The sequence below is a fragment of the Podarcis erhardii genome (assembly GCF_964252035.2).
Source record: "Podarcis erhardii genome assembly, chromosome: 7".
Classification (NCBI taxonomy): domain Eukaryota; kingdom Metazoa; phylum Chordata; class Lepidosauria; order Squamata; family Lacertidae; genus Podarcis; species Podarcis erhardii.
Genome location: NC_138511.1, coordinates 46,583,460 through 46,607,314, shown reverse-complemented (window position 1 = coordinate 46,607,314; position 23,855 = coordinate 46,583,460). Strand labels below are relative to the sequence as shown.

Sequence of the window (23,855 nt, the reverse complement as noted above, 5' to 3'; positions counted from 1 at the left end):
ACATCAAAAGTGGTTTGTTAAATGACAAATGGAAGAAAACTGAGTGCATTGAAAATGTCCTCTTACCTAAACATCCTAATATGCAATAACAACAAAGTGTTTTGTTTGGCATAAGCTTTTGTGGATGAGAGTCTACTTCGTAAGTTGCGTGACCCTAACATGCAGCTATTACAACAACAGTATTTTATTATCTGGTGATCTGTTACTCATACATTATTGGTTGTATGCAACTCTGAGTAGACCCATTGAAATTAATACACACGACTAACTTAGGTCAATTCATTTCTATGGGTGTACTCTGAGTAGAACTTAGTTGGAATGACCCCAGTTAGTTTTGATGTGGCTCGTGAGCATCCATTGCAATTTCCAGGTTAAAGAAATATATAAAAGAGAAGGTTAAAGAAATATATAAAATGCACAGGCCAGAAGCAAACAGGACCACAGTACAGGAACAATGCTATTCTACCAGCTGGATTTATATGCTTTTATAATTTTATTATAAAAAGTAAACTATCCTCAAATGGATAATATATTTTATGATTTTTGCCTTTTATCTTTACAGATAGTAAATAGACTTGGCCAGGAAGTGCTCCTGTCCTTGAGGAATGAGCTGAACACTTACTGGTAACTGTCACCACCAACATTTTATATATGTAGACAGTTAGTTACTGTTTAACTATGTAGTATCTTAACTTATAGTTAAAACAGAAACAAATAAGCAAGAAGGGTATACCAAAGATTAGTATACTATCAATATAAGGTTTACCCACCCTACAATGCTTACTGATGACATCTTTAAGTTACCTTAAAGGTTAAAAAGTCATGAGGCCAAAACTTTTCTTTATGCTAAATTTTACAAATGTTGGATGTCATGGAAAAAAACCATGTTGCAATTTGCAATATTTGCAACTTTCTCTGTAATAAAGTTCAGACTGGGGTTTTTCCATCATAACTACCAACATCCTTTTCCTCTCCCTTCTTCCTCCCTGCCTTTACTGAACTTTTGAATTTCATGTCCATTTGACCTGTTTATCTTCACACCACCAGCACCCATTCTTTCTGAGGTTAATACTTCATCATGTGTCAGAAAGTAAATATGCCATACAAAATTTGTTATGTATTTATTACACTTAAAGCCCACCCTTCCTTCAAGGAGCTGAGGGGTGCATAAGTGGTTCTTCCCTTCATTTTCTCCTTACAGCAACCCTGTGAAGTAGGCCAGAAGCAAAGATAAAGAAACGTGCCCAATGGCTGGGTGGGGATTTGAACCCCTCTCTCCCAATCTTATCTAACCACATCACGCTGCCTTGGTTAGTTTTTAAGCTTCCACAGAATACTCATTGCTTATCCGGCCTGAAGAAAAGCTCTGGTGGGTTTGAAAGTTTACTCTCTCCTTTGTGACCTTTGAGATAACACCCAGAAAGAGGCCTTGACACTGCAATCTTTAAGGTTAAGACTTTCCTGTGTGCTCTGGCATTTTAATGGTGATGCATTTATCTTCATATATTTAAAAAAAATAAAAAATTCTCCAGTAGCACTTTAGAGGCCAACTACGTTTGTTCTTGGTATAAGCTTTCGTGTGCATGCACACTTCTTCAGATTTGATGTTTGGTTTTTAGCCACTGTCTTTTGTTTAACCATTTAGTGTTTTGTTCTTATTGCATTTTCTTTTTACTGTACACAACAGAAGAGGAGCCTACTGGCTCTGGCCAGTCACACATCTAGTTCAGCACCCTGCTATCACAATGGCCACCTAGATGCCTCCCTGGGAAGCCCACCAGCAAGCAGGTTCTGGGCTCAACAGCTCTGACTTCAGCACATAGCTGTCAACCTTCCCTTTTTTTGCGAGAAATTCCCTTATTCCAGCACCATTTCCCGCTGCTTCCCGCTGCTATCCTGGATTGTTAGATATCCCGTAGACTGTCCCCAGGACAGGTGAGGCTGCTGATCCCTTATTTTCGAATCTGAAAGTTGACAGCTATGCTTCAGCATTTTCCAGCACATGTGAGAAGGGGAGGGCAGACCAGAGCCACCAGAGGTTTAGTAGCCTAATGGAGTCTGGTTTGGATGAAGACATGTCTTCATCTCAGACATCTCAGACATGTCAATAAAAGTATCAAAACAAAACAAATTCCTTCCAGTAGCACCTTAAAGACCAACTAAGTCAGTTCTTGGTATGAGCTTTCGTGTGCATGCACATTTCTTCAGATACATCTGAAGAATGTATCTGAAGAAGTGTGCATGATGTATCTGAAGAAGTGTGCATCTGAAGTGATGTATCTGAGTGTGCATCTGAGTGTGATGTATCTGAAGAAGCGTGCATGCACGCGAAAGCTCATACCAAGAACTGACTTAGTTGGTCTTTAAGGTGCTACTGGAAGGAATTTGTTTTGATTTGACTATGGCAGACCAACACGGCTACCTATCTGTAAATAAAAGTATCATTAGGGTCGGCCACCTTACTCAGCACAACTTTCCTTGCCCTCCTCCTAATGTTATCATTAAGCCTCTTAAGGGAGAAAAGGAGGCCTTTCTATGGCAAGGCGGAACAGAACATCCGCTAAAACCACCCCCGGCTTGCCGCGAAGCGGGCAACAGGCCGTTGGTGACCCGTATCCTTCACAGCCGTGGGAGGGAAGCTGGGCGGACGCCAAGCACCTGGGGCAGAGTCGCTCGAGGCCGAGGTGAGGCGAGGACAACGGAGGCAGCAGCGTCAAGGCAGAGACGAGGGCCTCGCCAACGGCCTGTTGCAAGCAGGCGAACAAGGCGCGGCGACGGACTGGGGGGCGGGCGGGAAAGGCGTGGGGACTGATGGGGCAACTGGCATGAACGGCGGCGGCCCCGATCCCTGCTTGGTGTCCTGCGGGAGCGGAGGAAGGAGACGAGCTGGGCTTGGCTGCGGGAGGAGGAGGGGCCGAGCCTCCAGCGTCGGAAGCAGCGGCCGCCTTGGCCTGCAAGCTTTCCTGCTGCAAGGAAGCTCCGTTGCGGAAGGTCGCTGGGGCTGACTTCGGAGCAGACGAGCGTCGGGTGGTAGGAGACAAGCCCGCCGCAATCTTAGGTATAATCACACGGCCGCAGCCACACCCTTCAAGGGGGCTCCCTTCCGAGGAGAAGGAGAAATAGCCAGGATTGTGAAGGCCGGTAACAACGCGGTTTGTCCTACTCAGAGGGAAGCCCCGTTGAGGCACAGGCTTACAACCGGCGCCAGCGCACAAACCTCACAAAAGCTAGCGGGGTTTACTCCCGAGTAAGCGTGCCTAGGACTCGCTCGCCCCAGCCGCGGAAGGGGAAACTGCACATGTTTTAAAGGCTGCGATCCGGTGGACCTGTTAATGGGATGGGGCTAATGGGACCTGTTCCTTAACTTCACACGTTCACGTTCCAAAGGCATTCAGGGAGCAGGTTCCCGCGCCGTGCACTTCTTGCGCCCGCGCGCTCCTTTTTCCAGCAGACCAGCATGGCTGGGCGGGGACGGCCCGCGCCTAACACGCGCCACTTGGCTCCGCCATCGTCTCCTCACGCCCCTCTCTGCAGCCAATCGCTGAGCGTTCTGGGGGAGGAGCCGAGCTGGTCCTCCCTAAAGTCGTCAGCTTGTCTTTAGTGTGTTACGGGCTGAATTGTCCAACTTGTTCTCCGTGCGGCGGAGAGCTGCCAAGTGGCCCGGACAGGGGGCGGGGGGAGGGAACCACAGCAAAATGAAATCTATCGGCGCGGCTCGGTCTTGTCTCTCTCAGAGGTTTCACTGATGTGTAAGAAGTCAGCAGGTAAAAAGAAACGCTGTTTAATTGCAATTCTTACCTGTGATACATTTCAGGATCAGATTTTCTAACTTTGCCACCTGTTAATTGCTGCCGTAGATCAAACGACTGTAAAAGGAACCGTTTTGAAAGCTGGCAACCCGATTCCAAAACTTTCCAAAATTTTCTAGAATGTCAAGCCATATTCTTAGGAGCTCTCTTAACATTTGATTTCCCCCCTTTTAATTTTACTAAAAACATAGTCCCTGGCAAAGAAGCGAAGAAAAATACCTAAATTCTCAGGAGCCAAAGTTTTGGGGTGATCTTCTGTTTAAAAATTCAAAGAGGTAGGTTTATACTGTTGCTTTACTTCTCCCAGCTCCGGCCTGCTTAACAGTGGATTTAGGAAATGTTCATTTATTCTGTTTTCAGGATTTAATCTTAATGGAGGGACAATGTCTGTGTTTTATTTGCATGGATTACTATAAAAGTGACTATATAAAGCTGCTATCCTAACCTGGGAGAAAACCCAACTGGATTCAAGAGGACTTTATTTTGAGTAGCCACAATTAGGATTGTGCTGCAAGTGTGTAATCATGTCATGGGAAAATGACTGCTCTGTCCTTGCTTAATTTGTTCCTCCTTCGTTTTCTTTTTAAAAAAAACTTTTGTTGGATTTTTTTTTTTTACTTTGTTGAACTTGCTGATAGCTCTTTGGCAACATGAGGAAAAAGTAAACAGACGCCATTGCAGCTAAACTGCAACCAAGTAGAGAACCACTTTGATCAAGTTCCAATGTAATATTACCTTGGCTGATCTATTATGCAAACAATGTGAAGTTTATGGTGATAACAACAGTATTCTGGCAACGTACAATGTTGCTGTAACTGGTCTTGATATTAAATAAATTTGCAGCATAATCCCATTAATGTTTATGCAGAAGTAAGCCTTATTAAATTCAATGGTAAGTGTGGATAGGATTGAAATCTAAAATGCTGTTCATTTTTGGAGAATTGGCATTGAGGGTATTTGATTCATTGGGAATCCATGAGGATTCACAGTGTGCTAAGCTTCCCTTCTCCCCTTATTGGGGGTGGAGAGAGACAGATCAGGGAAGGTTGATGGTAGCATAGCATAGGTGGTTGTCAGACTGTCCCCCTCCCACTGCGCCATGCGCTCTGAAACTGAGCTACAGAGGAGTGAAGTTTCAGAGGTGACTGTGTAATTAAGCCCCATTCTGAACAGGGCAGCAGGGGAAATGGGATTATCTCTTTCTTCATGCTGTTTCGGATGGTTCCTTTTCTGTTGTTGAAGGATTGGGTTAGGGGGTAGAATTGGCCTCTAGGGCCAATTTCTGCTTCCACCCCTATTGCCTTCATTAAACAAAACTGGTCTCTCCATGGGTTTAGTAGTTTACTCCTCTCACATTTTCATTGTCAAAACTTTTATCTTCTAACATTCTTACAGGAAAGCTTTTAAATATTTTCAATCTTTGAACTTCTTTCCCCAGCAAGCTTTCAGAAATATTTATCCCAGATGGTATCTGTCTGAGACTCGAATTGATTTTCTTTACGTGCTGTTGTTGCTTTAAGTTGGTTATTTATTATATATATCTATATATCTACATCGATATGTTTAAACTGTTTTTATATATGTAACTCTTTTATATATGCTTATCACTTTGGGATGCCTCACAAGTGAAATAAAAATAATCTGTCTCGCTCTCCTCCCCTTGTTAAAAAGTAATATTTTTATGCATACCTGGGGAGTTGACTGCCAGTGCAGAAATCCTTAGCTGTATGTAGCTTCGTTCAACTGATATACTAATTGGCATGGGGCCACCAAGTTTGCTGTTAGAGGAAATAAGAGCTTCTGTTCGGAAAGCAGTTATAAATTATTTTGCATCCTTCTTTTTTAATCTCCTTATTTATTTTGATTTTCAGCAGGTTTAGAAGTAGGACGTTACCTGTGTTCAGAAATATAGCTGGGACATGTATTATTAACAAGGTAAATAAATGCCAGATGTTTTGTATCTCCATTCTCTTTTGTTATATAAACAGAGGGAAACCATATTGATTGTAGGTGGGAGAAAGGGAATGTGACAGAAGGAATAAGGAAGTGGGGGAAGGAAAATAGTAAAAGAAACAAAACACCACACATCTTGAAGATACACAGGAGGAAAGTCAAGCAATTGTTGTTCTTGTGAAAAGGGAAGTTCACAACTCCTGCCTTCAACCGAAGTACAGTGGTACCTCAGGTTAAGTACTTAATTTGTTCCGGAGGTCCGTTCTTAACCTGAAACTGTTCTTAACCTGAAGCACCACTTTAGCTAATGGGGCCTCACGCTGCCGCTGCACCGCCAGAACACGATTTCTGTTCTCATCCTGAAGCAAAGTTCTTAACCCGAGGTACTATTTCTGATTTAGCAGAGTCTGTAACCTGAAGCGTATGTAACCTGAAGCGTATGTAACACGAGGTACTACTGTAATGGGTGGGCCATTCATTACTGGCAGTGTGGCGGTTAAACTAGCACACCCAAATTTTGGCTTAAATGTTTGAAAAGAGATGGGGGCACTGGCTCTGCTCTGTGACTCTTTAAAGTCATCAGCCTTGCCATCAGAACTGGAGATGGTGCCAGTTTATTTTAACAACTCTGAGCATTGAGTGTCTTCTTTAATAGTGTACCTTTCCTTCTCTCTTACCTGCAGAAGGTGTATTTCTTAATGTATTTCTTACCTTTCTTCACCATAAGGTCTTGGGGCATTATTGTAACAATATTAAAATCAGACAATTTACAATCAGAATAATTAGGTGGATCTGATAGATAGATGATAGATAGATAGATAGATAGATAGATAGATGATAGATAGATGATAGAGATGATAGATAGATAGATAGATAGATAGATAGATAGATAGATAGATAGTGTCAGGAGTCCCATCAGTCCCACAGCATGCTGCCCTCCCATACTAGAGAAACTAAAGTAATACACATGGTTTGTAGGTCCAAGCTGGCAATCCTGCCTCATGTTATATCCAGCCCGGTCAAAGGAACTTTGTGTTATATATTCACAAATGCAATATATCATGAGCTGTTGATGAGGCATTTATCTGACACATGTAATAGTTCAGGGGCTGCATACCTTCCTGTGCTTAGTTAACAAATTACTTGGAAGGCTTATTAAAGAGAAAAATGTGCTTGATAAAGGGAGTGCAGGATTTAATGTTCCGATTCTGATTATGTTGATAGATATATATTGATTGTCTTCTTTATTTCACAGTTCCTTAAAAAAGACCATTCTTGGGAAATGCCCAGCTGTTACCCAGGATAGGACAGTCTCTCAATTGTAAGTGCATATCTGGTAAATATTTTTTAAAATCATACATGTAGAAGTTTTCTGTCCTGAGACTACCCTTTTACAAGCAATAGGACCCCAAACAAAGTCAGTACCTTAAGCATGCACATTTGTAGCCTGCAAAGCCAAACTCCGCTTCAACAACTGTGTATGGTGATCACCAGAAGTTTAATGAAACCTTTGTTTTTGCTGAATACATGATAATATAGACACGGAGTCACCAGGCACCTTACGTAGTCCTTCATATGTAGTTAGTGGACGGTGTTTGGTTTGATGTGTTTGGCAGAGGTGTGTCTGGTACCTCAACTGTACAGCTTCCAGTGACTGTTGAATACACACCTCTTTACCCTGACTTTTGACACCTGAGGTGTATATTTTTAGGAACCATTTTATTTTGGTGATTGTAAGTTGCTTTAAACTATTTTTGATACTGTGTTTTAATGTTGTAACCTGTTCTGGGGCCTTAGGGTGAAGGGAAGGTAATTATTAATAATAACAATGTGTCATAAGCTATGTAGGCTTGCTTCAACTCTTAGGACTGGAAGGACAATAAAAACCGTATTTGATTTTTTTTTTTTTCAAGAGAGAGAGAGAGCAGAGAGGGGAGGGAAATTACAAGCCAGTTTCTGACGCTTCTGTTGTGTGTACAGCCAGACATGTAACTACAGTTGCATTCTAGATTCATAAAGCAAAACTAGATACTAGATATATTTAGTACAAAAGAAAAAAATTAACAGAACAACATTTTAATAGTTTCAATGTAGCTGCCTGTTAAGCCAGTAAAGCTCAGTGTTTTGTCTGCTTACCTAGAAAGAGAAGTTTGCATTCATCCTCTAAACCAAGAGGTGTTTAACATGCCAGTTTTTGGATGGTGAGCAATGACCAGTAGCAATTCGAGTTATGTCAGTGGTGGTGCATGTTGGTCAAAGGAGTTGAACAGAGTGTAACAGAAAACTAAGATTAGAGCAACCTTAACAGCTCTGTTCCTGAAGAAAGCCAGTTTGAGTGATAGTTTCCAGGGCTACTGGCATTCTTTTCCACCAATAAGCTAAGCAAACCCCCTTTACTGCCACCTTGACACCACTCCTTGCCCCCTTGAAAGAGTTAGAAACGATCAGTGGGCTCTGTAACCTATTCCAAGGCTTATAAACTCCAGACAGTGCTTTTGTACTATGCAGATTGAGCATATACTTTCATTAGGCTAACTCAGGATTGTTTCCAAAACTTCCATGCCTACTTATGCTGACAGAGTGACCTCAAACATATTGACTCTGAAAAATGCCCCATTGTTTTTAGTGAGACTTTACTTAGTTTCAAGTCGGTGTGCATAGGACTCCAGCTAGAGAGAAGCTAGTGCAATAGAACTCATTTCTTCGCTTAGTTATTTTGTATATTTCATGCTAGCAATAGGATTAAGCAGAACTTCTGATCCTTCTGGGAATAATTCCACGAGGTATTACAAAATAGGTGTCATGTCTGGGGTTAGTTCAGTACAAGTCCTCTCAACCTGAATGTACTTCAGTTCATTCATAGCCATTGAGAGTAGATTCAGCTTGAAAGATAGCATATTTCTGATATGAAACAACTCTGCAAAGGGTTGGACAGTGCGGAATATATTTTTGGCATGTAGCCTATACCTTAGAAATAAACAATCCTCAGTGTGTTGGCATTTAAAAATGTAGGGTTATTTCTAAGTAAATGTGCTTTTAACATTAGCATGCCAAGGTGCATTCCACCAACGTATAAAGTTGTCAGTTTCAGAATCTGCTTAACTTGCTACTAAATTCTAAATTTATAAAATGCACAAATTATTTATAAATTTATGATTAAGTTACAAAACAATTCATTCATTCATTCATTCATTCATTCATTCTCAATGGCCTCTTGGTATAAGTCACAGTATGGATGTTAACATGAAGCATTGTTGCCTTAAAAAAAAATTTAATAGCTTTATTTTTACTTGTAGGCTTTTCAAATTGTCCTGCTTTAAAGCAGAACCAGTTCTTAAGATGTCAAGTACTATGACCTCCTGGAGTATCATCTCAGCAAGAAACATTATCTCCACTTTGCATGGAAAAGGACGTTTGTATTCCAGGTGCTTTTCGAGCCACAACAAAGTAGCATGGAGGGGTTTGCTTGCCAAAGACTCCTTTTCTTCTTTCCTGTCAAGTTGCAGTTGTGGCATGGACAGCATCTTCACTGTGAGAAAAGCTTTCAGACACACCTCCACAGAAGAAGAAGACTTCTCCTTCCACCTGACACCATCACAGATAAATGAAATCTTAAGGGCTAATGAGTTGTCCTATACAGTACCTGAATTTGATGGGAAAAACCCGAGCTCAGTGTTGAAATTTGAGAGTAACCACTTGGCTGCCAACGCCCCGAGTGAAGACCGTAGAAGTGCAGCTACATGTTTGCAGACCAGAGGGATGATGTTTGGAGTCTTTGATGGCCATGCAGGCTATGCTTGTGCACAGTCAGTCAGCGAGAGGCTGTTTTTTTACATTGCTGTTTCTCTTCTGTCTCAACAAACGCTGCAAGAAATCGAGTCTGCCATGGAGTCCATGAAACCAGTTCTGCCTATTCTGCAGTGGCACAAACACCCCAACGACAGGTTCTTTCACGAGGTCGCCCCAATGTATTTGGAGCAGCTCAGAGTTTATTGGCAAGACTTGCTGAACCTGGACATGGAGCCATGCCATACTAAGAAGGATGCACTGATCTATGCATTTAAAAGGCTGGATTCAGATTTCTCTTTGGAAGTCCAGGCTCCCACAGAAAATGAATTGGTAAGGAACATAGCTCTTCAGGTGGCTTTCTCGGGCGCAACAGCATGTGTGGCTCACATCGACGGTGTTAATTTGCATGTTGCAAATACTGGTGACTGTAGAGCAATTCTAGGGGTTCAAAATAAAGATGGGATGTGGTCCGCCCTCCCTCTTACTCTAGACCACAATGCCTTCAACAAATGGGAAGCTTTAAGGTTAAAAAGTGAACACCCGGCCTCTGAAGAGGACACTGTCATTGTGAACAACAGGTTGCTGGGAGTTCTTATGCCCTCCAGAGCTTTCGGAGATGTCAGATTTAAGTGGAGCCAGGAACTTCAACAGAGTGTGCTAGGAAATGGTTGCAACACGGAGGCTTTAAACATTTATGAGTATGCACCGCCAAACTATCATACACCTCCTTATTTAACTGCAGAACCTGAAGTCACGTACCACAAAATAAGGAAGCAGGATAAATTTTTAGTGATTGCTTCGGATGGGCTGTGGGACATGTTGAGTAATGAAGAGGTGGTCAAGCTTGTTGCCACACATCTGCTTGGAGACAATGCCCAGAAAACTCCACTTGCTTTTAAGAAACCAGCCAACCTGGGTTACATGCAAAACTTCCTTCTTCAGAGGAAGGGCAGGCACATCCGCTCCTATGACCACAACGTGGCTACCCACCTCATCCGAAATGCCATTGGCAATAATGAATATGGAGAGATTGATCCAGAGAGGCTCATGGCAATGCTGACTCTTCCTGATGATGTAGCACGGCTGTATAGGGATGACATCACGGTTACTGTGATATATTTTAATTCAGATATAATTGAAGGTTACTACAGAGATAACGAGTAATGGACTTGTCTTTATGAACCGTACATGTTCTGTGGACCACTAGGGATATTTTTTAAAAAAATATTAAATCCCTAGCAATACCACTGTGCAGAAACTCCCCCTGTCTTGTCTTCAGAAGTCTTATAGTGGTTCTTTTAATGAAGAATTCATGTGAAAATTCTAATAGCCTGCTTTGATTAAAACAGCTGCCCCCAACTATCTAGACGTTTTGGGACTGCCAACTTCTATCATCCCCAGCTGGTAAAGACCTGCTGGATGGGACTGATGTGATGTCCAGAACATCTGGAGGGTCCTGGGGGGGGGGACAGCTGGGGTAAAGCAATGCAAAATTATTTATTTTAGTAGAACAAAGATTGTAAGACATCCTGGGCGGAAAGGGCATCCTTGTGCCAAGGTGGATGAGAGTGAAATATGCTGCTTGTTAATCAAAGCCATAAACTCAAGTGGCCAAATATCATTGCCATTGAAATTCATGGCAAATTTCTCTGTGAACTGAGAGCACTTACACTGAACAATATTAGAAAAATATGCTAGAATGGTGGACAGCACTTTTCCTTTGAAGGCTAAGTTGCAAGATAGCCATGATAGCCATGAATGCAAATACTGTATGTCAGGTGAGGAGGGGCTTGGTCTAGGTGTGCCCCCAGGACTGACTGTTTCCATGGGAAAGTCTGCTAGGTACTATTCCGGTACAAGATTTTTTGAAATGCATAGTAGCTGAACAAAAGGGGCACATATTAGAAAACTCTCTTAGGAAATCATGCATAATATTTCACTAAGACTCACTTCCAAACCAGCATGATAAATCCTTTGCATTTATTCCTGTAGGGAACATTTGTTTCACAAAGCAGTGTAGCCATTTAAAATAAAACGTCAGTTTGATTGGCTCTCCTACTCAGCTTCCTGCAGTGCCCTATTTAAAATATGAAAACTAGCTTTCTTCTTATTCTGACTGTGAGATTGTTTATGCACTAGACTAATTGCTGCTTGAACGCATTTATACTGCACTACAGGGATTCAAATCTCTTGCTGACTGCTTCTGCTGCCATAGTACCAATTGTATCTGTGCCTCAGAGCTTCTCAAGCCTATGGAAATGCTATCCTTTTTAAAATACCTCAGAAGCAATTACTACTTTTAGTTATGTTGCACCCTTGCAAAGCATATGTCTGAATACTTCTAGTTTTCAGAAAGTATCCTTTCTAATACCTTTTAACGTGTCTGGGCATCTGGATCTGCTATCAGTGCAACTCATGTCTTTTGAAATAAATCATTACCAGTGGAAGCTAACTATTTTTGGCTCGGTGGGGAACGTATTATTTTAATAGCTTAAAAATTATACAATGATCTTTTTTGTTTTCAGTTTAAGAAAAGATGGCTGAAGTTTTGTTTGTAGGCTATATGGAAATGCAGTCTTGAATCTGCATACAGTGCTAGTTGTTTTATGCATATTGAATCTTTGTGAAGAATGTTTCCTAAAGAGCCTTTATTTAGTGTTCTGTATAGTTTGAATCCTGCTTTCAGATAAGACCTTACCTAACCAACTGCTCACTTGAAATCCAATTCATAGTTAACAATTGCATCCTTCATTCAAAACCATCAGATAAAGGCACATTTAATACACTTCAGTCTATCGCTTAAAGAATACAATGGCTTTGTACTAGGCGATGAACAATCACACAGGTGGAATTTTCCACTCTGTGAATCAAAATTGGGACTCTTTTGGAGACCACATCTGACAGTACAAATTTCAGGAGTAAAGCCCAAGGAATTAAAATCTTAAATGGCATGCTCTGTACAAAGAAATGTGGGCAGGTTGGGTGAATGGCATGAGCTACAATTCATGACTTAGTTTTGATGTGGATTAGAAATAAGTTTTGTCTCTTTCCAAGAGATATAACTTGAGGCCTGCAGGAATGCCTTAACTGAAAGCAGAAGAAAGTGAGTAAGAGGAGAACTAGGAAGGAAGGAAGTGGGTGTCATTCACAACATGTATTCATTTCTGTAGAATTTTAACACTTTTATTTTGGAATCAATTTCTAAAAAGTATATTATAATTCAAAAGTTTGCTTTTTCTGCCAGCACTTTAAAACCAAACTACTGTGCCTGGCTTTGCACACAGACAGGACTTAAATCATAAAATATTGCTGGATCTGAATGCATGTCTAGGCATTACTTAGCAACGGACCTGAGTATTGTGTAAGATCTCCATCTAATGTGAGGAGTGATATCCTTTTAGTAGATGCAGATTCTAGCTTCAAGTACAAACTCTAATACCTGAGTAGAAGGGTTTTCTTATCATTTTAGTCAATTGTGCATAAGTAAGATCGCTACGAATGAGGCTCTTTCATGTCAGCTTCAAAAGAAATAGTGTGTGTTATTTAAACACACTAACCTTTAAAGAAATGTTTACGAAGATTGTGTTGAATTGTGCTTGTTAACTGGCAATTACTGTTTAAGAGACCACATTTGTGGGTTTTTCCTGTAAAAACAGACTTAGCATGTATTTATAACTGCTGTATGCCTGCTGTAATTTAGAGTGTGAAAATTAATATTTAGAAAGTGTTTAACAAATATGCACATTATGCAGTTGGCTGCACATTCTACTCTTTCTGTAGCTGCAGCAATACAGTTGATTGCCATTAACTACTGTGCTTCTGAGGCAACTTGTGAAGTTCCTCAGGCTGCTGTTACTTTTCAGGAGCATTGACTTATAGCTTTCCCAAGTGTCAATATGACACTTCATTCCATGCTTTTGTTTCTGATCTAAACACAACTCCTTGCTGGCTTACCCTCCTGGTGTATCTGACCAATTGAATCAGTTCAAAGCACCTCTGCTAAATAAATGTATGTTTCTGTTCCATCAATTTGGATCATGTCCGGTCCCACCTGAAGTCCTTTGCCTGTTATTTGATTCGTGCCTGTTATTTCTTTTTCACTTGCCCATAACTCTGTCACTGACAATATCCTGCCCATTAAATATCCTTGCTTGCTCCATCTATTCTATAATAGCTCCTCTGTGATCAAGCCCTTGTCTTTCTTGTGCTCTTGTTTCTGTGACTTCTGTCATGCTATCACCTGTCAACAGTATAAAACAATGTCTTGATTCACACCTAATGCTACACCATGGTTTATTAAGCTAGAGTTTATTAAAACATGGCTTAGCATGTGTTAAACCTGGCTACCGGCTTAACTGGTGTTTCTACTACCAACAAACTACAATCTTAAATGCTTTATTGTTGGCTTATGAACCTTGCTTTGTTTTAACTATGGCTTGCCATTACACAGCAGCCTATGGTTTGTTTGTTTGTTTGTTTGACCACCATACACCCCCAAACGCTAGTCAAACTACAAAGGCACAAGGCAAGAGCAACACTGGAGAAACAAACCACAGTTTCTTTGATCATGTGTGGGACAAACCATTGTAAACTTGCAGTTTGTGCAACAAACCAAGGCTTAAACTAATTATGGCTTAGTGTTATGTGTTAACCAGGCCAGTGACCTCCTTGTTTGACAAGCCTACTTCCTGTCTCCTAAAGCCTTCCTCAAAACTAATTTTACCAAACAATTTCAAAAACATAAGTTGGTCCATGTTGCCCAGTGTTGTCTGCTCAATCAGTGGTTTTCTAGAGTTTTTCCCAGCCCTCTTTTGAGACCGCTTTTAACAGAAGAGATTCTGGGGATTGAACCCAAAACCTTACACATGCAAAGCATGTACTGTACCACTTAGCTATGGACTTTTCACCTCTGTTGTCTTGCTCTTCCCCACCTCATTTACTGCTTTTCTTGGCCTGTTCGTGATCTTTTCTCCATTTCTGTATACTGTAGTGTCTTTATTGCACAGTATAAATTCTATGCAAGGACGTCATTTTTGAGCTGTATACACCTAAATATTTAGTAATGCAAGCAGATATAGCATAAGAAAATAAGAGCAGCCCTGCTGCATCAAACCAAAGGCCCATCTAGCACAAACAGGGTCCAACCAGGTACTTCTAGGAAGTTTGCAAACAAGAAGAGCGCAATTTCCATCTCTTGTGTTGTGCCTGGTATTCAGAGCCATGCTATGTCTGATACTGGAGATAATATACAGCCATTATAACCAGTAACCACTGATAACCTTGTCATTCATGAACCTGTCTTAATTCTTTTTAAAAAGCTGCTTTAAGTTGATGTTCATTGCTGCAATTTGCGGCAATGAATCCCAGAGTTTAACTATGTGCTATGGAAAGTACCATATTTTTGCTCTATAAGACGTACCAGACCATAAGGCGCACCTAGTATTTGGAGGAGGAAAACAAGAAAAAAAAATATTCTGAATCTCAGAAGCCAGAAGCACAAGAGGGATCACTGCGCAGCAAAAGCAGCGATCCCTCTTGCTGTTCTGGCTTCTGGGATAGCTGCGCAGCCTGCATTCGCTCCACATTTCCCCTTACTTTTTAGGAGGGAAAAAGTGAGTCTTATAGTGCAAAAAATACGGTACTTTCTTTTGTCAGTCTCAAATCTTCCAATATTCAGCTTCATTGGATGACACGAGGTTCTAATATTATGAGAGAAGGAAAAAACTCCACTTTCTCTATACTGTTCATACTTTTAACGCACCTCTGTCATGGCCTCATTCACCTTTTTTTCTAAACTAAAAGCACCAGATGCTGTAACCTTTCCTCAGCTGCATACATATCATACATTTAAAGCACCACACTTTCCGCAAAGATCCCTGGGAACTGAAGTTTTTACCCCTTACAGAGCTTCAGTTCCCAGCACCCTTGACAAACTACAGTTTCCTGGATTCCTTGGGGGAAGCCATGCACTTTATATGTTCTTTAAATGTACGGTGTGTACACAGCCCTCATAAAGGAGTAGTTCCGGACCCCTGATAATTTTGGTTGTCTTTTTCTGTATCCTTTTTTTTATGCTACATTATCTTTTTGGAGATGCGGTGACCAAAACTGTACATTGAATTCTAAGTGCAGTTGAATCATAGATCAACCATGGCAGTTTTATTTTCAATCCCTCAGATTTAGAGGAGCACGACTGGTTCAGTTGCACTGAGTGCAGAGCCTAGAGGGCACCACAACTATTATTTAGAATGGAGCATGAGAGGCAGGGGACAAATTTTGGCATTGCACAGGGTGCCGCTGAAATTTGTGACCCCAAGGTCCACTGCTGAATCCCTTTCCTAATGATTCCTAGCGTAGAATTCAGTTCACCTTTTCTTCACACCTGCTGCATATTGGCTCAATGTATTTATTGAGCTATGCATTACAACGTTACAGTCGCTTTCCTTGTTAGTCACAACTGGTTCAGATGGTGACACTAAGCTGCATAACTCCAATACTGCAGGGAACAAGAGTTGCACAATTCACACAAGAAATGTTTCCAGTATATTCTGCTCTCAGAATCCATTGTTGCTTAAAATCAACTAGGAGAAAAGCTTATATTTTCAACAACATTATGTAGCAAAGAACAACAATTCAAGTGCAGAAATCAATATTTATCAACTTAATTGCAATATTGCTAATGTGCCTGTTGCAACGGGAAATATATTTTATGTAAATTGCTATTTTAAAATGTTGGTTATTATCCTGGTAGTGTTAAGCTAGAATGTTAGTGCTCTGGTTTGCAAAGCTGAAGAGAAAATATGATTAAATGTGTATACTTAATATATTTACATACTTTTCTAAATTGTAAATATTATACCTTTGGGAATAAAGGTATATAATCGGGACACAATGTGTTAAGAAATGTATTTGACTACTTTGTTCAGTGTTCGTGCCTTATTCTAATGGTGATAAAATGAAAATCAGTGTAATATACTTTCTAATTAATGGTTCTGAATTGAATGGATATGAATCATCCTCCTAGCCTGCCTCATTTACAAACCACTTAAAAAAAAACTAGTTGAAGGTATGCTACAACCCAGAATAGGAACAGCTAATGTCAGGGACAGTGGAACTCGTTCTGCTCTTGGAATCCCAGTTTATATGCTTGCTTTGCGCAACAAAGTCTGAATGTCAATGCAAAAGTAACTATACTTGTCTCTTGAAAATTTTATCTACAGGTGTCCTTCAGTCTTCATCATGTAATGAATGAATAAGGATGTGAACTCAAAAGAACTGAAGGATCTTAAACCCCGGTGCTTGATCTTAACACTACAAACCCAGGCTGTGCTTTCTTGGCAGGACTTCCGGGTTAGCGCCAACGCATAATGGCGGATTACCTCTGAGCTCCGGAGGGACCAGCTCCACGAGTTCAGGTCTAGCCGCTGTGGCAAAGCGGGGACCCTCAAAAATCACAGGCGGGTGAAGCCTGTGAGCGTGGGACTCAGCGGGCACCATTTGCGCCCCCCCGAACTGGTCCCAGCTTTTCACACCTCCCTAACTGAGAGTTTGCTGCAGGAATGTTCTGCATCCATAAACACGCTTCAGTACGCATATGCATGGGCATTTCAATGCAGTCCTGCTGCTCAGTGTCACTATAATATGGTTGTGGGCCTTACCATCCTATTATGCTAAGGGAAGAGAGACCATTTCGTTGTTGTTTGCATAACTTGCTAGTTGATGGTGGAGTTTAACCTCCATGCTTAACCTGTGTGGTGAGAGCAGAAACAAGCAATTTGTGCTGTCTGAATTTGGTAAGGCAGCGCTGGTTAATGAAATGCAGTAGGAAATGGGTGCGAAAGGTGTTAGGAGCAGCCGGATCTGTTTGCAGCTGCCCTGTGTAGTGCATCACTGAATTGCCAGAAGTAGTTTCTCAGTAGTGATGGGGGAATCTGTCATTTTCATATTCGCTTTTTCCTCCAGTCTCCAGTTTTCCGCATTTCCACATCAGGTTGCAATTAATTTTTTAAAAAGTCCTTACGCAAATTCATTAGTATTTGAGTGTGGAATACACATGTGAATGCAATTTGGTCTAACTAGGGTTGCCATATTTCAAAAACTGAAAGTTGAGCTTTTGGGGGGGAAGTTCTTGAGCTTGTTGAACACACACTTTTGTACAGTATAATTTCCCCTAAAATAATGCATTTTTAAAATGTTATTTTCACTCATACATGACACTTTACGCAAGTATATACCATTTTGTACACGTTACTTGGCTGGAGAACTGTATTATCAACATTTAGAAAATCTAATTTCAAAGGATGGCTTTGTTTTGGTTGTCATATTATTTCAGAAAGTGAATTAGGGTGATTCATCTTTAAATGTGACCTGAATTAAAATTCTTCCCCATCCTTTCTTATCACTTAAGTGCCTTTAGGCCCTGGACTGACTCCCCCAACCAGACTGGTCATTGGAAGAAGTATAGAAGGGCTTCCTGTTCCAACTGAGCCTTGTTTGGTGGTCTGCCTGAGCTCTGGCATCTTCTGTATTCTTAGTTATACTTTGAACCTGACTTCTGGCTTGCTGCACAACCCCATCTCCTGATTTGCCCTTTGGCCCCGAATCCTGACACTCTTCAGTCCTGACTTCTGGCTCTCATTTCTAGTCACCTGGCTTACCCCAGACTGTTATCTACACCCCATGCTGCTGCTTTTGGACACTGATGCAGTTTTCTCATTTTATGGCTCTCCTCTCTGCTTGCTAGTTTCCTGCCTGCTGTTTCTATTTCTGTATATAAGCAGATTATTTTTTAAAAGCATGAGTCCCTGCTTCCCTCTCTTCCCATGGAAACCAAAGTTGCTCTGGAATTTTCTTTCTATACAGGAAGTGAGATGAACAATCTGTTTCATCCAGAGATTGCTTGATTATTTGTTTGCATGTGTGAGTCACCTCATAACCTAAATTCTCTCTGTAACGTGTAACCATTAAGTTTCTAAAAGGAGCACACCATAAAGTAGATAGATAGTAGATAGTAGAATATGCACAACTTGGTCTAAAAAGTCCCACAGCAAACAGAGAATGAAATAGCATATCATAGTAAAACAACCTAATCATATAAAAATAACTAGAAGGGGCTAAAAACTTATCTACTGCCATTAAAACAGAGGCCAGGAGAATGTAAACAATCTTAAAGAATTACAAAATTGTAGAGCTGGAAGGGAATCCAAGGATCATCTGGTCCAACCCCCTGCAATACAGGATACTAAGGGTGCTTTGAGACAACCTGTTTCCTGATTTATTTTTTTGCAATGAGGTTAGATGATATTGCAAGATACCAAGTATTATTCCACACTTCCCAGTGCATTTCCCCATCACTTTTCTTACCTGATTTTGTGGGGAAGCTGGTTTGTTGTGCATGACCTTCCAAACTGTTGTAATTGCACAACATGAATCTGCTGGCATGTGACTGAATCCCACCTAGAAATAGCGATAGCCTGGAAGTGCCCTCAATAGCCTTCAAAAAACAATGTAAAAATGGAATGTTAAAAGGCCTCAGAGAGGCCTTGTAGAAGCTGGAGAGGACTCTCCAGGGACAGTATTCCACCTACATGGGACAACTACAGAGAAGGCCTTCTCTTTTGTAGCCACCCTCAGGTTGAGGGGGCACTTGGAGAAGGACCCCTGTAGCTCATAGGTACATAGTTCTTCACACACTGAAGTCCAAAGTATTATCAGAGTCACTTTACATAATGCACATGGAGTCCAGAGAGAAAAGAAACTATACTTTTCTGGATTAACTGAGCAAAAATGGTAAATAGCAAGAGGAGAAATAAACATAGGGGTTCTGTCTTATTGATAGGTTTAGTTGAAAGCAGGGAGATATTCAACAACAGGCACAGGGGGAGACTTCAGAACCATCTAGGAGATCAGACCACTTTGCAAGGATCATGCCACTCTGGCTGCTAGGCAACAAACGCCTACTAACTGAATGATCCTTGCTGCTGCTCTTCCAACGCCCAAACCATGTAAGGTTTTATAGGTTGAAACCAGCTATTTGAATAGGGTCTGGATGCAAACCGGATGCTAATGAAAGTGAGAAATAAGGACTAAAACTTGGAGGAACCTAAGAAATGAGAGGAATGTGGTCTCATTTGTACTTTCTGTGTTAGCTTCTTTATACTTTGCCATTCACAATAGGATAATTGTAGTGGTGGAGGTGGCTTGGTGAGCAATTGTCCTTTATGCTATTCACAAAGAGACAAATTTATAGATTTGTCAGGGATGGAGGTGTTATTATGCTCTCACTGTCATTATGTGGTGAGTGAGCTAATTTAATACTGCTGAGTAAAGGTCCAACATAGTTTAACTCTTTGTCCAGAGAAGAGACAGAGGATGTTTGGTATGTTGTATTTAAAAAATATATCCTGATTTATAATTTAAAACAAGAAAAAGAAGTTTATACAGATTTAGGGTCCCTCCTGATGGGTGCTTTACTGCATGTGTATTCTGTAACATGTTCCCGACACAATAGTAGGGCATTAGTGGTGGATTTATTCCACTTTATTGATTGTTCTGAAGACAGAAGTGCCTGGCGTGCTCTGGTCCATGGGGTCACGAAGAGTCGGACACGACTAAACGACTAAACAACAACAACAACATTAATTGTTCTGCAATGCTTCCCCAGTGCTACCACAGTATTTCTGTCTTGAGGAGCTATAGCACAACAAATCGGGGGGGGGGGGACTCTCCCAGAATATTTGTGGTATGAAAAGTTATGGGATTTGAGCAGGAAATTGGGTATGAAGCAGTGCCCCCCCCAAAAAAGAACCTCTGGCAGGCACATGACTATTAGCATCATAGGCACAAATCATAGTGTCCACCTGCACACTAAACAAACCCCTGAGGGTGCCCATCCCTGCAAGCCAGTTTTCCATGAGAGTGTTTCCCAGAGCTGTTGCGTCATTTAGGGGGATTGTTCTCCTGTGGCTGAGATCAGTTGGATAGTAAAAAGGATAGTAGTAATGCTTAGTATTTGCATAGAGTTTTCAAGTATCAAAAGGGCTTCACATATATTATCTAATTGCATTCCAAGTTAGTATTACTACCCCCCATAATGAAACTCGAGAACGGAGGGTGAAATGGGCTGGCTTAAGGGCACTGAGTAAGCACACTGTAGAAGACAGATTAGAACTGGGGCTACTGGGGCTTACAGCTGAGTATGCGTGATGTTGGGACGCGGGTGGCGCTGTGGGTTAAACCACAGAGCCTAGGACTTATCGATCAGAAGGTCGGCGCTTCGAATCCCCACGATGGGGTGAGCTCCCGTTGCTCGGTCCCTGCTCCTGTCAACCTAGCAGTTTGAAAGCACCTCAAAGTGCAAGTAGATAAATAGGTACCACTGTGGCGGGAAGGTAAACGGCGTTTCCGTGCACTGCTCTGATTTGCCAGAAGTGGCTTAGTCATACTGGCCACATGACCCGGAAGCTGTACGCCAGCTCACTCGGCCAGTAAAGCAAGATGAGACCACAACCTGAGTCAGCCACGACTGGACCTAATGGTCAGGGGTCCCTTTACCTTTATGTATGATGTTAGCCATAAACCATTCATATCCTCCAGCTTCTTGAGAGCTACCCCTGTTGGATGTGCTTTCCCTCAGACCAGCTTTTGAAGATAGAAAGTTATGGTGAGGCTGAGTTGTGTACATTTCAGGTAGCCATTGCACATGCACAGATGACAGAGTTAATGAACTGGAGTTCTCTGCAGACAAACAAATCAGGTAATGGGCATTGGGTGAAGACATCTTTGCCCACTCTTTGGTCTGTACAGCAATCTAAGAATGTGAGTTGAAACGCAGCAAGGGGAATGACCTCCCTGCATTTCAAGCCACTACTATGTGCAAAGCCTAGTCTAGCCCTATGACATTTGCCTGATATAGCAGTGGTGTGGGATGAACCCACATAAATGTAGATGCTGTGTATCTCATGGCCATTTCAACAGGGCCTTATAGTTGCAGACTCTGGCATGTTTTATGGTGTTCACTTGCTCATTAGTATCTTCTGGGAAGATCTTGAAGATGGCATAGCAAGGACCAGCCACAAGGTGTCAGCATTTAATTTGGCATGGGAGAAGTTCACAGAGAATGGGCAAAGTAACCTTTCAGATGGCGCAGCTAGAGGCCAATTCACACTTCACTTTCAATTCAAGTACAAAATGTACCTGTTTCAAAATGTCCGAAAAACACCCATGCTGCAGTGGAAAATGAAAAAAGAAGCATGCATGTGTTGCAGTGAATAGGTAGACTTGCAATAAACAGGGGAAGAGAACCTGGATTTCCATCTTGAGCTGGCGCCTGTATTGCCATCACCAAACAGGCATCCTATTTGGCTGCCACGTGTCTTACTTTTGATAGTGGGATCACTTAAAGAAATGTCTCCATTTTAGACCTTTGCAGATTGATGTGGGAGAAAATGGGTCTGGCAATCAAGTATGGTCTAGATGGACCACTAGCGGGACGCAGGAGGTGCTGTGGTCTAAACCACTGAGCCTTTTGGGCTTGTCAATCGGAAGGTCGTCAGTTCGAATCTGCTGACGGGGTGAGCTCCTGTTGCTCTGTCCCAGCTTCTGCCAACCTAGCACTTTGAAAGCATGCCAGTGCAAGTAGATAAATAGGTACCACTGTGGCGGGAAGGTAAACGGCTTTTCTGTGCACTCTGGCTTTAGTCACAGTGTCTTGTTGCACCAGAAGCGGCTTAGTCATGCTGGCCACATGATCCCAAAAGTTGTCTGTAGACAAACGCCGGCTCCCTCAGCCTGAAAGCGAGATGAGCGCCACACCCCATAGTCTCCTTTGACTGGACTTAACCGTCCAGGAGTCCTTTGCCTTTACCTAGATAGACCATTAGTCTGATCCAACGGGGCTCTGCTTACGTTTACTGATGTGTGTTCACTATGCAATGACATACTATAATCTGGAATCTGCTGCATAATTTCACAACTTGTAAAATGAATATCTCTTTTTAAAATGGGGGTGGGATTCTCCTGGCTGTGCAAGAAAGCTTGAAAATGTGTAGACAGCAAGGGGAGGCTAGTGACTTGTGAGAAAACCAAGCATTAGGGATAGTCCTATGGCACCCTGACAGTTTCCTGTCCTTTTCCTGGGGCTGGATTAGTTTATAGGCTAAATATTCTACCGCAGGGGGTAGGCAACAGAAGGCCAGCTTTAGAAGCAAAATGTTCTCTGCACGCAGAGTTTTAAAATATTTTGTTTTATTTTGGGCCACAGCCCTCGCTACAGATTTTGTTTCATTTTGTGTGCTTATTTTAACCCACCCAGAAAGGAGCTTTTTTACTGTTATTCCTGAACCGCAGCTCCCCAATGCTACACCCTAACATGATTTTTTAAACACAGGGGAATTTTTAAGCTGTTTGCTATACAGCATTGGATGTCTGGAGTCTGGAGTTTGGGAACGAGACATCCTGCACACATTGGTCACGTCCACGCCATGCATTTAAAACACACAACACCCCACAAAGAATCCTGCGAACTGTCGTTTGTTTTGGGTGATGCAAATTGCAGCTCTGCGAGGGGTGAACTACAGCTCCCCGGATTCTTTGGAGAATGACGTTTGCTTTAAATATGGGTGAAACATGTGAAGATTAAGTCCCATCAGAGCTAATGGTACTGAACCAAACAAACTCTGTCCAGGTGGCCACTTACCTTTCACCCAAAGGGAGGAAATCTTTTGACCCACCCCTTCCAAAAAGACCAACATTTGCGTATGCTGATTTATATATACATAAGTAAAGGTAAAGGGACCCCTGACCATTAGGTCCAGTCGTGACCGACTCTGGGGCTGCGGCGCTCATCTCGCTTTATTGGCCAAGGGAGACGGCATTTGTCCGCAGACAGCTTCCGGGTCACCATTTACCTTCCCGCTGGAGAGGTACCTATTTATCTACTTGCACTTTGACATGCTTTCGAACTGCTAGGTTGGCAGGAGCTGGGACCGAGCAACGGGAGCTCACCCCGTCGCGGGGATCCGAACCGCCGACCTTCTGATTGGCAAATCCTAGGCTCTGTGGTTTAACCCACAGTGCCACCCGCATCCCCTTATATATACATACACACATACACATTAAGAAGTAATTGCTATAATTTAAAGAAATAGATACATCTCTACATAGTTGGGGGGCTGTGACAAGGTGACGTGTGTGTCTGCTCAGTCCGCTGTTATGGTGCAGATCCTCCAACATCTCAGGAGGGCAAATTGGGATACCCCCACCCCCACACCATGTTGCCTCCTCTGCCACTGCTGCCTCACCTTG

At 42.0% G+C, this 23,855-nt stretch overlaps 1 protein-coding gene across 4 annotated transcripts; it reads left to right on the top strand.

The window, feature by feature from the left end:
- Positions 1-3,475: 3,475 nt before the first annotated feature.
- On the top strand, positions 3,476-13,607 carry PDP2 (pyruvate dehydrogenase phosphatase catalytic subunit 2). 4 transcript variants are annotated; one of them, XM_081871995.1, is made up of 4 exons: positions 3,476-3,764; positions 5,684-5,744; positions 7,018-7,083; positions 9,059-13,607. In XM_081871995.1, exon 4 carries the CDS (start codon positions 9,102-9,104, stop codon positions 10,713-10,715), a length of 1,614 nt encoding a protein of 537 aa, XP_081728121.1. In that variant the 5' UTR covers positions 3,476-3,764; positions 5,684-5,744; positions 7,018-7,083; positions 9,059-9,101; the 3' UTR covers positions 10,716-13,607. The 4 variants fall into 4 exon arrangements, with proteins under 4 accessions (XP_081728121.1, XP_081728119.1, XP_081728122.1 ...); XM_081871993.1 differs by having other exon boundaries at positions 5,681-5,744; XM_081871994.1 differs by lacking the exon at positions 3,476-3,764 and adding an exon at positions 3,772-4,084 and having other exon boundaries at positions 5,681-5,744.
- Positions 13,608-23,855: the final 10,248 nt, after the last annotated feature.